At 40.8% G+C, this 14,159-nt stretch overlaps 1 protein-coding gene across 1 annotated transcript; it reads left to right on the top strand.

Moving 5' to 3' along the window:
* The first annotated feature begins 7,268 nt into the window (after nt 1–7,268).
* On the top strand, nt 7,269–11,535 carry LOC149845110 (DNA mismatch repair protein MutS, type 2). The gene is made up of 4 exons (XM_089997467.1): nt 7,269–8,710; nt 8,816–9,340; nt 10,184–10,651; nt 11,135–11,535. The coding sequence occupies exons 1-4, from the start codon at nt 7,277–7,279 to the stop codon at nt 11,447–11,449; spliced, it is 2,742 nt and encodes a 913-aa protein (XP_089853593.1). The 5' UTR covers nt 7,269–7,276; the 3' UTR covers nt 11,450–11,535.
* The last annotated feature ends 2,624 nt before the right edge of the window (nt 11,536–14,159 follow it).

Genomic DNA, 14,159 nt, shown 5'->3' with positions numbered 1-14,159 from the left:
TCTATTTTCCAGACATTCGATCTTGTAATTCGATCTGCAAGATCTGCTTACTTGAATTCAACGAAAAGAATATGAGCTTCTTCATGAATTAGTTAGATCTATGCTTCAGCTGGATCTAGTTAGATCTGAGTTTCAACATTTCCAAATACATGATCTTCCTTAGGTCTGTATTGTGTTGTAGTTGTTGGATATCTCAAGGAAGATTATGCGTGAATGTGAATAGATGATGAATGAAGTGAAGTGATGTGAGTTGCAGAGTAAGGAGATGAAATGATCTAATCTTATGAATGGAGAAGATATTGCAGGTTGACAGAAGGAACTGCAGAGGTTGAGAAGATGGAGTGGATCTTCAATTGCCTCCTAAGAGGAAAATTGAAGCCTATTCCTCAATCAAGAGAGCTGGAACCAAAGGGGAGACTAAACTTCTCTCTAAAATTCAATTTCTCAAAATATTACATGCCTCCAACGTAAAGCCTTGGGTCCTATTTATAGGCCCAGCCAATTTACAAAAGTGAGAGTCCATCCCGTGGTTAAACTGCTGACAGGGCATTAAAGTGGCCAGTCAATCCTAGCTCCTATTGATTATCCTAGTAGAATGTGCCACACGCCTACTTAGGCCACATCACTATGCTGGCTCAACTGCCATGTTGGACATCTGACTTTGAGCTCAATCAATTGAACCTGGACTAGACTGCTCTGGATCCAGCTGAATCTCCTAATATGTGAACTTAGCCTGAGCAGGTCCTGGCCTGGTCTAGTCTGCTGAGTGCACTGTAGTTCAACTGCTTGTGTGTTGATGCTTATAGCTGCAAATTATGCAGCATGGTCATTATGGCATAACGCAGTGTTGTGAGCATTAAGATGCATGCACGTTGTGACATGTGCACCTGTTGTTGTGCAAGCTGACTCCGCTATGGATGTGCGTTTAGTTGCTCCGGCAAGTGTATTGAGCAGGTGCATGTTATGGCATGTGTGCTCAAGTATCTGCGCCTAGTAACTTCCATTCATACCTGACCAACTTGCTGGCTGACCTCACATGTCTAGCCGAGTTGCTGCTTCTAGGACTTGGTTTAACCCACCAACACAAGTTTCTCATGTTGTTCACAACCTAGCTGTTGGTTGATCCAAGCCATCTTGAATTGGCTTCGCACACTATGAAGTTAGCTAGCTGCACCATGAGTCAAATGGTTTCGAATCTCAAGTGAGGTTCGTATCAAACCACCACGCTCTACATGGTCTTGCCCTCAAAACCCATTCACCACCTGTGGGTTATGGTCCCTCACATCCACGCTTTATTTCGACCCTTTGAGTGTATCACTCTGATCTTATTGCTGGACTAACTACCCTCTATTTACAAAGAGTCCTTCATTGAAGATGTTTCAACCCCTCCAGAATCGAACACAACATTTTGCTTTTTGTCACGCATGGTCATTCTTATGACCTTATGCCCTAGAATGACAGAATGTTTTCTCTTTAAATTGTCCTTACCTTGAACAGTTATGTTTTTCTTCTTTTGGTGGCTCCTTCTTACCAACTTCCCAAGAATTTTCTGCTCCAAGTAGAAGCACATCTCATTTTCAAATTGCGCTAGAGTGAAATTTGAAAAGCTATTCATCTTTATGCTCTTTTCAGCAATATCCCTGCGTGTGATTGCTGTCCTCGTCAAAGGCTTATCCAATCTTGAATTTTCATCCAAGGTCTTCTTTAAATTCTCAATTGGATGAGTTGAGCTGCTTTGCTCATGTTCATTTGGTTTCCAATGATCTGAGTTAATTTGGTAACTCGATGGATACTCAATCCTTGGAAACACATCCATCGCATAGGCCTTACCCATTTGTCACATTCAGCTGAAAGTGGTTGCACTGCGTGACATGGGTCACCTCAGTTGCTTCATGTGCTTTGTGTACATCCATGGAAGACGCTGTTGCAGAAGGCTTCAAAACCTCCACTATTGGTTGTTCAGCCTGAAGTACTGCACTCATGCCTTCAATTTTTTCAGTCAAGAACTGTTGCAAGGAGTTTAGGAGTGGCTCAAGATCTTGCGAACCACTAAGTTTTTTACCCTCATTCCGCCACTGAATCTCAAAAATGATGAATCATCACCATTTGATCACGGGCAATTAATGGGTGCATGCTAAATCAAATATGGTAAATGAGACGTGCTAAATGAGTTTTTCTGCTCTTTCGACCCCATCAATATGTTGGGCATGATCGATTTAAGAGGAATTCACACCGGGATCATCTGTTTAGACGAGAAAAACGATATTTGGAGATTCAAAAATTTTCAAAGTTTTTGTACCGTTGATTTTTTTAGCGTTATAAAAACCCACCCATGTATGGGAATCAAGAGAACTGATCCCTATAAAATCAAGTAAATAGATCCCATCTATAAGGTCAGAATTTAAAAATAAAACTAAGACCTTAAAAACTCATTTAACACGTTCCATTTAGCAAGTACCCATTACTCAATGTATATGAGGCTTATTTGTGTACAAGCAGCCCTATGCGGCATTGGAAACTAACAAAGTCTACGATAGATCAGGTGATCGGACATATTCACTGTCCTCTGCTTACATGGTGGACGGTGTGAGGATGCAAAATCACTTTTACAAAATTGATGTGATCTGCTCTCATCTTAATCTGTTTCATGACTTGTACTCGTATTCAGTCTTATCACAACCTGCAAGTAGGGGTGGCAAAACCTGACATGACCCGCCAACCCGCCTCTTAGGCGGGTTCGGGTTGGGCTTAAGCCAACCCTTTTAAAAAACGGGTTAGGCGGGCAGGTCAACCCGCCAACCCGCCAACCCGTTTTCCCTGGGTACGTGAGTTATGGGTCCATAATTTATGGCTTGTGAGTTATGGGTCCATAATTTAGAACCGGATCCTGGGGATGCTCTATAAACTAAATGAACGAAAAAGAATACATCCCAACATACATATTGAAGCCATGAACATTCTTTTCGATACAACAAAAGTCATGTGAGAGGCTTCCAAAGTGAAACTGGGTCAAACGAATCTGGAGTAGCTGTTGAGACAAAATATATATATATAGCTTAATCAGGTCCAGATGTGTAACGCCCCAAAATTTCGACTTGTGATTTCGAAAACCTTATCGAAAAACCTTTCAAAGATTTAAAGTTTTAACTTTTAAAAACGACAGCGGAACATATTTAGAAATGAACACAAGTCAACAATTCTGGGTACGTTAGCTGAAAAACCATCATTCACATGAACAACAACTTAAAGGAATTGAGGAAATAAGGCAATAGATTAAAAATTTGCAGTTTATTACAAAATGAGCATTTTGTTCCAAAGTTCAATAATCTAAAGAAAACTCAAAAAAAAGACTTAGAGCCAAGCCGTCAGTAGAAAGAAGATAAATCTTGATCCATATTGCACCACGCCATCGGCCGCCTGTGAAGTCCTACTCCTCACCTGCCCATGAAATGGGTCAGTTTCATAACAAACCAGTAGGTGCACGAACAGATAAGTAGAATGAAAATAAAGTAGGACATTTATGAGATAAGCAGTTATGATATTTAAATAATCAATACAATTGTAATTTATTCTAATAAGTGTAATATGTGCAAAGAGTTGTTAGTTGAAGCATTTCAAGCAGTGTAAGTCTCAATCATCTACAACTATTCAAAAAGATATTCTTTAAGTTCTGATATTAACTGGCTTGTGGGTACGCACAGACGCGAAACGTAGAAACAGCCGAGACCGATCCGGGGGTTTATTATGTCAGGTGTTTTCATTAACCCAGATGGCTGACTGAGTCCGCTCCTAAGGGGACGGTTAGTGACCAAGAGAGTAAATCCTCAAAGGCATTCGTGGCCCATGGATGCATCCAACTTCTGCAGAAGTACCTGGGAGTTACCACCTAGGATAATTTATGGTAATCCCAATTCTCCTAAGTCCGATGACTAGAGAAACCGAGTCTTTTGCTCGTGGGGTGGTTGTTAACAACCTGTCCATCAGAGTTTTTGTACCATCCATCCTCTCCCTTGATGAACCGTGAAGGTCAAATGGGTACGACAGGAGTTTCTTAACCGCCGCCCCATCCTACATGCTCTGGTCTATTAGACCCACTCGAGCATCTTGCATGTGAAGGCGAATTGTCACCATATATGTGATCCCAGCATTGTGCTAATTGCAAGCATCGAGGTTGCTACAACCTCATCCTCTAACCATCGTAACCCACATGGGACGTACGTGTCCAAAAAGTATGGTTGTACCTCCCTAGATATACGACTACGATGAGAGGGCAACATATAATATTTTATGATACTTTTGGTTCATGCATGACATGTATTGCCCTATGAGCAAATGGGCCTGTGGAGGCTGGTATTATCTCATTGATATCAATAAAGAGTTGCTTGATCACTTCGAAGTACTCAATGACCTTCTGTACTATTTGTATCATGCATGTCTTTAGGTCTAATTATAATAGTAAATTTGTGGGTTTCTCGATAGATAACCCATCACAAAGTTTTATAAAAAAAAAAAAATTGTATTATACTTGGCATGCTCGAATACTAAGAAACAAGAAGTCTCATACAAGATTCATCAGACAATAACCCATAAGGCATCTATAGTAACTTATAACAGTGTGCAAGGCGGAAATACAGTAATAAGATCTTTCTAGAAATGAGTTTACTCGTAGATCTCATAATAAGCATGTAATTTCAAAAGAATACGAAAACGGAAACACAACACAGACAAACACCAGTTAAAAAAAATTCTACGAGTAAGAAGGCATGCCAAATAAACTATTCTATCACAGAATCCTTATAATTTATTTCATTCATACAAACCCTTCATGCGACTTTCCCCTACCTCGGGATGTCGTGCAGTTGCGTGCATCTACGAGTGTAGATGATACGAGGCTCAAGCCACGGAGCCAGAGCGGAGTTCGATACGATGTCTGCAAAAGTATGAGAATTCATCGCTACTCTATTTATTATGCGGAGAAATAGAAAACTGGCCTGTCGATTAGAAAAGAGAGAGGCAACAGGGGTGTGCCCCTGCTGGCCGAAAACAGACAAGCGACAGAGGACAAGCCCCTGCCTGCTGACAGCAACGAAGCAGCAGGGGCTGAGCCCCTGCCGACAACCACCAGGTGGCAAGGGTTGAGCCCCTGCCGACAACAACGAGACGGCAGGGGGGGCCAGCCCCTGCCAATGGCCACGAAGTGGCAGGGGCTGAGCCCCTGCCGACAGCACAGGACGTCTGGGGGGGCAGCCCCTGTCGACGGCCATGAGACGGCAAGGGCGGGGCCCCTGCCGACAGCACGAAGGTGGCAGAGAAAGGGGGGTGTCGCAGGGGCCATAGGTCCCCTGCCGGCACTCCGGCAAATCCTAGAGGGAGAAGGGAACGACAGGGGCCCCGTAGGCCACCTGTCGGGCCCCCGATGGCACAGAGGGTGGTGGGAGGCCGCGACGGGGGCTGTGAGCCGTCTGTCGGCCTCCCGACGAGGTGACAGAGAGGGGGTGAGGAAGAGAAGAGGGAGGAGAAAAGGATGGAGATGGCGTACCTGGGAGGCGGTGGCCGGCATCGGCGGCGTGCGCAGCAAGGGAGGAGACCGGCGCGATGGGGGGGGAGGGCTGCAAGAGGGAGGCGTGACACCCCTCGCCCTCCAACGCTTCTCTTAAAGGCACAGAGGGGGCAACTAATGGGGAAACCCACAAGGGTTTCCCTAATCCGCCCGCAAGCGAAGGGGAAGGAGGTGCGGCGCTCGGGAAGAGGGTTTAAAACAAAACCCTCTTCTTGAGACGGGTTTTGTTTTAAAACCCTAACGAGATTGGGCCCGGGTCGGGTCTGGACCCGACCCGGGTCCGATACTAAATTTTTTTTATTTTTTATTTTTAAACGTGGGCTTTACAAGATGAGTTGAAGATATGGAGCATGATGCCCTTCGCTAACTGGTCTTGGATAGAGACAACAATTAGCAAGGTATACTCATTTTGCCTACAACTGAATCATGTTCTTGTTGCGTTTTGGTGCACCCACGATGGTCTTGACATAGATGTCCATCAGACGTGACTGTCCTCGCAATGACTGATGCATTGTCACTCACAATAACTATGTAAAGCATCTTGGGCATTTTATTAAACACTTGATATGAGACATTTTTTAGCCCTTCTTGCATAGAATTTTCACCCAGGTTTGGGTGTGCACATTGATCCTCATAAGCCTTGAGTGTGATGATTAACATGCCATGATCCTTGGTTAATAATTGTATTGTAGTAATTTGTTCTATTAATTGCACACTAGTGCAAGTCCAATGAACTCAGTGCAAGTCCAATGAACTCTTTCTAGTGTGTCGGCAATGAGACCAACATACCTCACCATGTTGATATCATTCTCACCAAGTCATTATCCTTTAATCAACTCATACAACTCTTGGATTTGTTTGATTGCAAACTCAATATCCACTGGTAAGAGGTCTGAATCTTATGTTCTCAGCTGCAAAAGGAATCAAGAGAGTTGAGTTAGAATGAGATAAAATTTGTGTATGAAGACAATGTGATTTTCTTTCATATCCGCACTATATGCATGACATATTGTTGACACTCCAAAGTTTGGGTGATGCAGAGGAGTAAACTAAGTTTGGTCATTTGGTCTTGGATATTAGGTATTTAAAAATACTTTTTTGAGATTTTTTAGGGTTTTTAAAGTCAATATTAATTTATTTCTGAATTTGGTTAGGACGTCACATGTTAAGTTCAATTTTTGGGGTTCAGAAAGGGTTCAAAGATTAGATCATATATCAGCAGTCGATATAAATTTTTGAGATCTGTAAATTGAGTGTGAAATCTAACATATGTACGTTCTTACGATAAAAATATAAGAATTTATGAATTTAAGATAAGGCCTAATAATATTTTTTAAAATTAAAAGAAATATTAGGTTGTTAGGATCCAAACGATGAATCTAATATATTTCGGTAAAATAGTGATATCTGTAAATCTTTATTCTTAAATTGAGTTTGGTTTAGGCTAACAGAGCTATCTAAAGTCATTTTTAAGGATTTTTAGGTCCGTCACTTCATGAATGAATTTTCTAAAACTAAATTTGGATGCCTTGTAAAAATCACGGTGGTGAACTTCAATATCACCTGACCACAACGGATAAGCTGACTTTCCCCGTCCCTTTTTCTGAAACGTAACGAAACACACACACACACACTCTCTCTCTAACTAACCGATGCTTCTTCTTCTTCTTATCCTTCTTTTCTTTTGCAATGGCTACAACACCTCTCACTCACTTCATGTCCATCAGGAAACCTCAGAATTCCATCCCAATAAACACAAAATTCCCATTCTTTAGAGGCTATCCAAGAAATCGGAGGCTCTCCATCATCTTCTCTGCCGTTAGGCCTGCATTGGACGTCCAAGATGAATCGAAGAGGGCCTTGGATTGGCATTTGGTCTGCACCCATCTCTCAGAATTCACATCTACCACTATGGGACTCGCCCTCGCTCAGAATGGAGCCATCCCCTTCGGCCAAACATGTGAAGAGAGCCAAGAACTCCTGAGCCAGACCTTGGCAGCGACCCAACTTCCTCACCCACTTGATTTTTCCGGGATTTTTGACATCTCCAAGATCGCGGATGCCTCTGTTTCAGGAGAATTATGCACAATCCAGGATCTCTGTACCGTCCGGCGCACCCTCCGATCTGCGAGAGGCGTCCTTGAGCAGTTGGAGAAGGCTTCGTCAGATGAGTCTTCTAACAGGTATGCCCCTCTTCTTGAAATCCTCCGGGGCTCAGATTTCTGCGAAGAATTAGAAACCCAAATTGGGTTCTGCTTAGACTGTAACCTTTATGTGGTTTTGGACCAAGCAAGCGAGAAACTCAAATCGATACGGGCAGAGAGGAGGAAAAACGTGGATGAGTTGGAAACCCTGCTTAAGGGCATCTCGGAGGTGGTTTTGAGGTCGAAAGGAATCGATAAGCCTCTGATTACCAGGCGGCGATCGCGAATGTGCGTGGGCGTTCGAGCTACGCGCAGGTCCCTGCTCGCTGATGGCATAATTCTGGACGTTAGTAGCTCAGGGGCTACGTATTTCATGGAGCCCAGGGATGCAGTGGAGTTGAACAACAAAGAAGTACGGCTGTTGAGTGCAGAGAAAACTGAAGAAATTGCTATACTGAGCATGCTTGGTGCTCTTGTGGCGGAGTCCGCGACGAAACTGGGAGGATTAATGGAGAGGATTTTGAAGTTGGATCTTGCATCTGCAAGAGGTTCCTTTGCAAGATGGATGAATGGCGTGGGTCCTGTTCTAGTTGACTCTGGCAAAAAGCGTGGAGCCAAGGAAGTTAATGAAGGGAATGAGTTTTTCATCGACATTGATAGCATTCGGCACCCAGTGCTGCTTCAGTCTAGTTTATCTTCGTTGTCGAAAACGGATCTTCGTTGTTCAGTTAATTTACAGGGAACTAGTGTTGATTCTTCTAAGAACATGGGACAGGTGAGATTGCTGGAAAATGAAAGAGAATTTCCTATTCCGTTGGATATTAAAATAGGGAATGGAATAAAGGTGGTGGTAATTTCTGGACCTAACACTGGAGGGAAGACAGCAACCATGAAAACTCTTGGGTTGGCATCTCTAATGTCGAAGGCCGGTATGTTTCTGCCTGCAAAGAACCAGCCGAAGCTACCATGGTTCGATCATGTTCTAGCAGATATTGGAGACCATCAGGTAGTTTATCTTTGTTGTTTGGTGGAGAGAGAAGTCTTAACATGCTCCCAATCGCAATAAAGTTCTTTGGTTTTCTTCTAAAACTCTTGTTTTTTTTGGATGAAGTCTTTGGAACACAACCTATCGACCTTTAGTGGCCATATCTCTCGTCTCTGTAAGATACTGGAGACAGCTTCACCAGAATCACTTGTTCTCATTGATGAGATTGGAAGCGGTACCGACCCTTCGGAAGGTGTGGCTCTTTCTACCAGCATCCTTCAGCATCTTGTTGGCCAAGTTAATCTGACAGTGGTGACCACTCATTATGCGGACTTGAGTCGTCTTAAAAATTCAGATGCTCGATTTGAGAATGCAGCAATGGAGTTCAGTTTGGAGACACTGCAACCTACCTATCGGATACTTTGGGGAACAACTGGAGATTCAAATGCCTTAAGCATTGCTAGATTAGTTGGCTTTGATGAAACAGTGTTGGGCCGTGCACATGAATGGATGGAAAATTTGATGCCTGAGAAAGAGAAGGAACGGAAAGGTCTTATTTATCAATCCTTGCTTCGAGAACGAGGCAAGCTTGAGGCTCAAGCAAGGAAGGCGGCAACAATGAATTCGGAGATTACTCAGCTTTATCAGGAGGTATGTCTTACAAGAGTAAATGAGAAGCTGACTAATTCAAGTATCTGCAAGCCAAGTAGTACTTTGTCTAAAAATCTTTGCCTGAGTGGTTATCACACTCAGCTCCATTTCGCACTGGATCTGTTGTTGCACTGGTTTCAGTTGTGGACATTTTCTTTATCCTCCTCAGAAGAAACTTTTTTGTAAACAAAGGAGTTTATTTCTTTGTCTTTCCGAAATAAATTTACAGCCTCAGGCATTTTTCTTTTTCCTTTTGAAAAGATGAGAATTTTGTTTTTACAGCGTATGCATATTCACACATTGATCTGTTAAATGTGGTAACATTTTTGTCAAATTCCTTATTTCAATTAAGGCAACATTGCATGCTTTATCTAATGTATTTTTTGGTAAAAACAGATAAAAAAATGGTGGTCATGATGAAAGACAATTTCACAGGCATGTCCATATTTTTGGAATGGAACTTCTGTCACTGGACCTTATCTGCCAGTTTGATATTACTGATGACAGATATATGAAGACTGAAGAATCAATATGGTTTTTACTTTTTGCATCCACATTTTGCCAAGAGCACTTTCAACCATTAAGCTCTGAAATTTTTTCCTTGTAGCTTGCATGCAATAAGTGGTCCTCTGGTTTGCATTAGTAAATGGTGTGAATTTTTATTTGTCAAAGATGATCTTTCTCTTCTTTTTTTCGATGAGCAAGCTGGGGGATAACCCCCATGGCTCAAACCAGAGACTCCTCAGTTATGATAGTACAACCTCACCATCCTGCTATCTCATGACCCCCTGTTCAAAGACGAATCTGTTATCTAACTTGCTGCAAATCCATATACTGATGCAGATCCTTGCTGAGGCTAAAGATCTTGATCAGCGTGAGGCAGCTCTGAAATCAATGGTGACACAGCAGGTCAGAAATGAAATTAAAACTGCAAAGACCCAGATTGATGATATAGTAAGAGGCTTCAAGGAGAAACTGAGCACCGCCAATTCAGATCTCTTTAATTCACTCGTTAGAGAAGCTGAAGCTGCTATTTCATCCATAGTTGAAACACAACGATCAACTGGTGAATTTGTTTCGATGTCTGAATCAAGTGGCAGCGGTTCTTACATCCCCAAAATTGGTGATCACGTACATATAAAAGGATTAGGCAATAAGCTGGGTACTGTAGTTGAAGCACCATCTGAGGATGGTACCGCTCTTGTGCAGTATGGTAAAATAAGGATGCGTGTAAACAAAACTGATCTCAAAGCCATTCCAACGAAGAAAAGTAACGGGGCACCTGGTAGGACCATGAGCTTGCAAGGACAGGTAAAATAGAAAACCTGATGGATGAGAAAAAAAAATCCCTTCTTTTGATTTGAATCACACATATAAAATATATGATGAAATTTCATAATGAAATTCTTCTAAATGAGGAAAGATATGGGTGAGTCACGTATCCTTCCAAGTATTGAAAGAAATTGGTAATCATAAGGTATTCAAAACAGAAATAGGATGCCACTGCCCCATCAATCATTCTAACATTGATTTTAGTCTGCACCACGTTTCTTATGGTCTCAAAAGAAACTAGTCATTTTGTAAGTAGCTTTTCTTAAATCATTGTGAATGTGACTTGTTCCAAATTGTTAATATATTTCAACCTGTCTGAAATAAAGAGGCTGGTTGTATTTGAAAAAAATGGAAGTTCTATCTTCTATTACAATCTCTCCTATTGTTTTCCTGGTTTTTGTGATGAACAGTTTTACTGCTCCACTGCTAAGATATCTAACACTGCTAGCATCTATTTTTCAGGCACACCGACAAATTTTAAAGGTCTCACTGGCTGAAGAAAAAAACAATGAGAGAGTGGTCTCCTTTGCACCAGCTGTGCAGACATCAAAAAACACCGTAGATTTGCGTGGCATGCGAGTTGAGGAAGCAGCTCACCGTCTCAGTGTCGTTCTTTCATCATGTGGTCCTCTTGAGGTACTCTTTGTTGTTCATGGAATGGGTACCGGTGTTGTCAAGGAGCGCGCTTTAGATATACTGAGAAACCATCCACGTGTTGTGAAGTTTGAACAGGAAAACCCTATGAATTATGGTTGCACAATTGCATACATCAAATAAGTCACTATTGTATCTTGTGGTTCTTTTTAAAGAGAAAATTAGATTTGGAATTTGAAAGAAACAATTTTGGCAGTGAGATTTGCCTCCCACATTTTCTTGTTAATATCACAAATACCCCTTATTCTTCTGCAACTGCTATAATGAAATGCTACAATGTGATATTTTTTCTCTTTTCCAACAGTAAGCTGGGGTTAGGCAGACCCCTACCTGTGTATTCCTCAAAAGTTATGTACAGATATACAGATATTTACACTTCATCAATGCAAGGCTGCTGATCCGGAGTCTTGTCCTTCCAATTGTGTTCTAGAGATGTAGATGCCAATTTGGCAAATTACAAACCATGGAATTACTCTGCTTAGGTACATGGGACAGTTTTAAATGGTGGAAACTATGGATCCAAGAAAGTACCTTCCAAGTGATTGTACCCGACCTTCCCCTGCTTTCCAAATATGCATTTCCCTGGCAGACTATATGGAATCACGATGACTCCAGAACCATCTTGTTATACCCTTCAACCTGACAGGATAGGGCTCCAGCAGTTCCACTGTCTGTCTTTAAGTGAATCTAATCCTACATCCCATCCAGCTGAGAGAAACCTACCAGTGTTTTCCTTATTGTATAGCCCACTCTCCATCTACTAACAGGCTATAGATGTTTACTTTTATCCAACCTATATCAGGTGGCTCCTATCAATGAAGATGGATCCATCTCCTAACAATAGGGTGCTCTACATGACTATCTCTGCACTGCCGCCAAGCAAGCCCTGATTATACTTGGTCCCTGCCATACCTGATTGTCAAAAATTATTTTGTTGTACGATCCAGCTGTTAAAAACTTCTAGTTCTTTGAATGTGATGTTTGTTTCTACTGCATCATGCACTTATCACTATTCTTTCATAAACTGCTGCTTGTTCTCTTATGTTTACTGCTCTCAATATCCTACCTAATGTCATGCTTTCTGCCAGTTTATAGAATGCACAGAATTACCATATCTTGTTTAAGCCACTTTGCGTTTTCAAGAAAACACGTTGTGGAAAACCAGTGCCTTGTCAGTGGTTTTCCTTTTTCAACTGCCCAAGTATTGTTATAAACTTTTCAACCAATTGATAAACAGCTCCTGTTCTTGTCAATTCCTTGGCATTGTTGATGTATTGGGGCAAAATTAATTCTGAGAATTAAGTCTAAAGTAATAGGCAGCCATCTTTTTCCAAATTATGATTTTTGAGTCCTGCAAATAGTTAACGGTATCGACTTCTGAAGTTGTTGAAATGCTGATCAATTCTGCTTCAAACCTTTTTTGGAGGGCCTACTTTTCAATGCATCTTTTTTAAATAGAATTTAGAGTTTGGTTATTTAGTTATAAGCAATCTTTCTTGGGACCAAACGTCTTTTACTCTAATGAAGTGACGTTCATGCCATAAAGACAAAGATTAATGATACTTTGAAAATATTATGAAAGCAATTGATATTTTGGCCAACGTTCTTAACATCCAAAATATCATGATTTTTCAAAACATCACAATATTATCATTTTAACTAAAACATCACGATCTTTGTGATATTTGCATTTATATTGGTTACATATCAGAAGAATGGGTTATTTTAACTTTTATATATCTGCATTTTTGTTCCTTTTAAGTTTACTTATTTTTTTGCCCATTAGGTTGCCTATAAAAATGGATGGAAACAACTAATTTTAATCTCATGGGAATTTGGCTGCCGTTAAGTTTGGTCACTACAGCTCCTACTTAATACTTGGGCAACCCAGAAAATTTCCAAAATGTCTATCAGACTCTACATGAAATACCTGCAGGACCAGGTTATGGACTTCTATTAATATAAGCCAAATCTGCCTATTTGAAAGGAGTAAAAGATCTAGCTACAAAGACTGTATGCGGATGAAATACCGGGCCATATCTTCCTTCCGAACAGCCTTGAGACTTGGTGGTCTATAAGAAGCTCAGGTTTTGACTTGTGACCAACCCTGTAACGCTCCAAAATTTTAACCCTAAAATATGAGATTTTTTTTAAACCTCTTATTTATCGTAAGAAACAAAAATACAGCGAAAACCTCATTTGGTTAACAATTTAGGGCGGGTTACAGGGACGTAACCAAACTAAACCATAACAAGCATTTATTAATTTAAAATCATCCACAAGATTATAAATCAGAGTTTATAATTTAAACAACCCAATTAAAAATATGTGTCCAAACACATCCAGAACCCAAACAGTTGGCTCCCTTAGCTCTTCTCGCAACATTCTGACATCGGTCCAATAAATCTACTTATCACATGCATAGTATTAGTATAGGAGTCAGACTCCAACTAAGTCCCCAGTAGTATAACACTATCAATCAATCACATACCGAACTAAGCATATTAGAAATATGTTTTTAAAATAATAATCATATTATAGTCTAAGCATGTAGATATTATAAACACATTTATGCATAGAATATCGAATTAACATGCTTAACATTCATTTATTTAGGGTATGATTGCAATCCTCATGTATATATACAAAATTAAATACATATTACCAGTTATGCATCAACAATTAATCAATGCATGATCCTACCCAATAAACCAAATCACCCCTGTATGCATGGGTAACTTCTTATCCATTTTATCTTTTCTTATTTAATTGATGAATGCAATGATTTACACTACATGTACAACACAATTTATTTTTGTTCCTCTTTTTTCAC

Source organism: Nuphar pumila, chromosome 2 (assembly GCF_984573655.1).
Source record: "Nuphar pumila chromosome 2, dmNupPumi1.hap1.1, whole genome shotgun sequence".
NCBI classification, from domain to species: Eukaryota; Viridiplantae; Streptophyta; class Magnoliopsida; order Nymphaeales; family Nymphaeaceae; genus Nuphar; species Nuphar pumila.
The sequence above is the reverse complement of the archived record's forward strand: the minus strand, read 5'-3'. Positions and strand labels throughout refer to the sequence as shown.

What these genes read in the sequence shown, in the direction of transcription:
- LOC149845110 (XM_089997467.1), top strand. Translation starts at nt 7,277, where the DNA reads ATGTCCATCAGGAAACCTCAGAATTCCATCCCAATAAACACAAAATTC. An exon ending in CAGATATTGGAGACCATCAG is followed by an intron (nt 8,711 to 8,815) that starts GTAGTTTATCTT and finishes TTTTGGATGAAG; the next exon opens with TCTTTGGAACACAACCTATC. An exon ending in CCATGAGCTTGCAAGGACAG is followed by an intron (nt 10,652 to 11,134) that starts GTAAAATAGAAA and finishes TCTATTTTTCAG; the next exon opens with GCACACCGACAAATTTTAAA.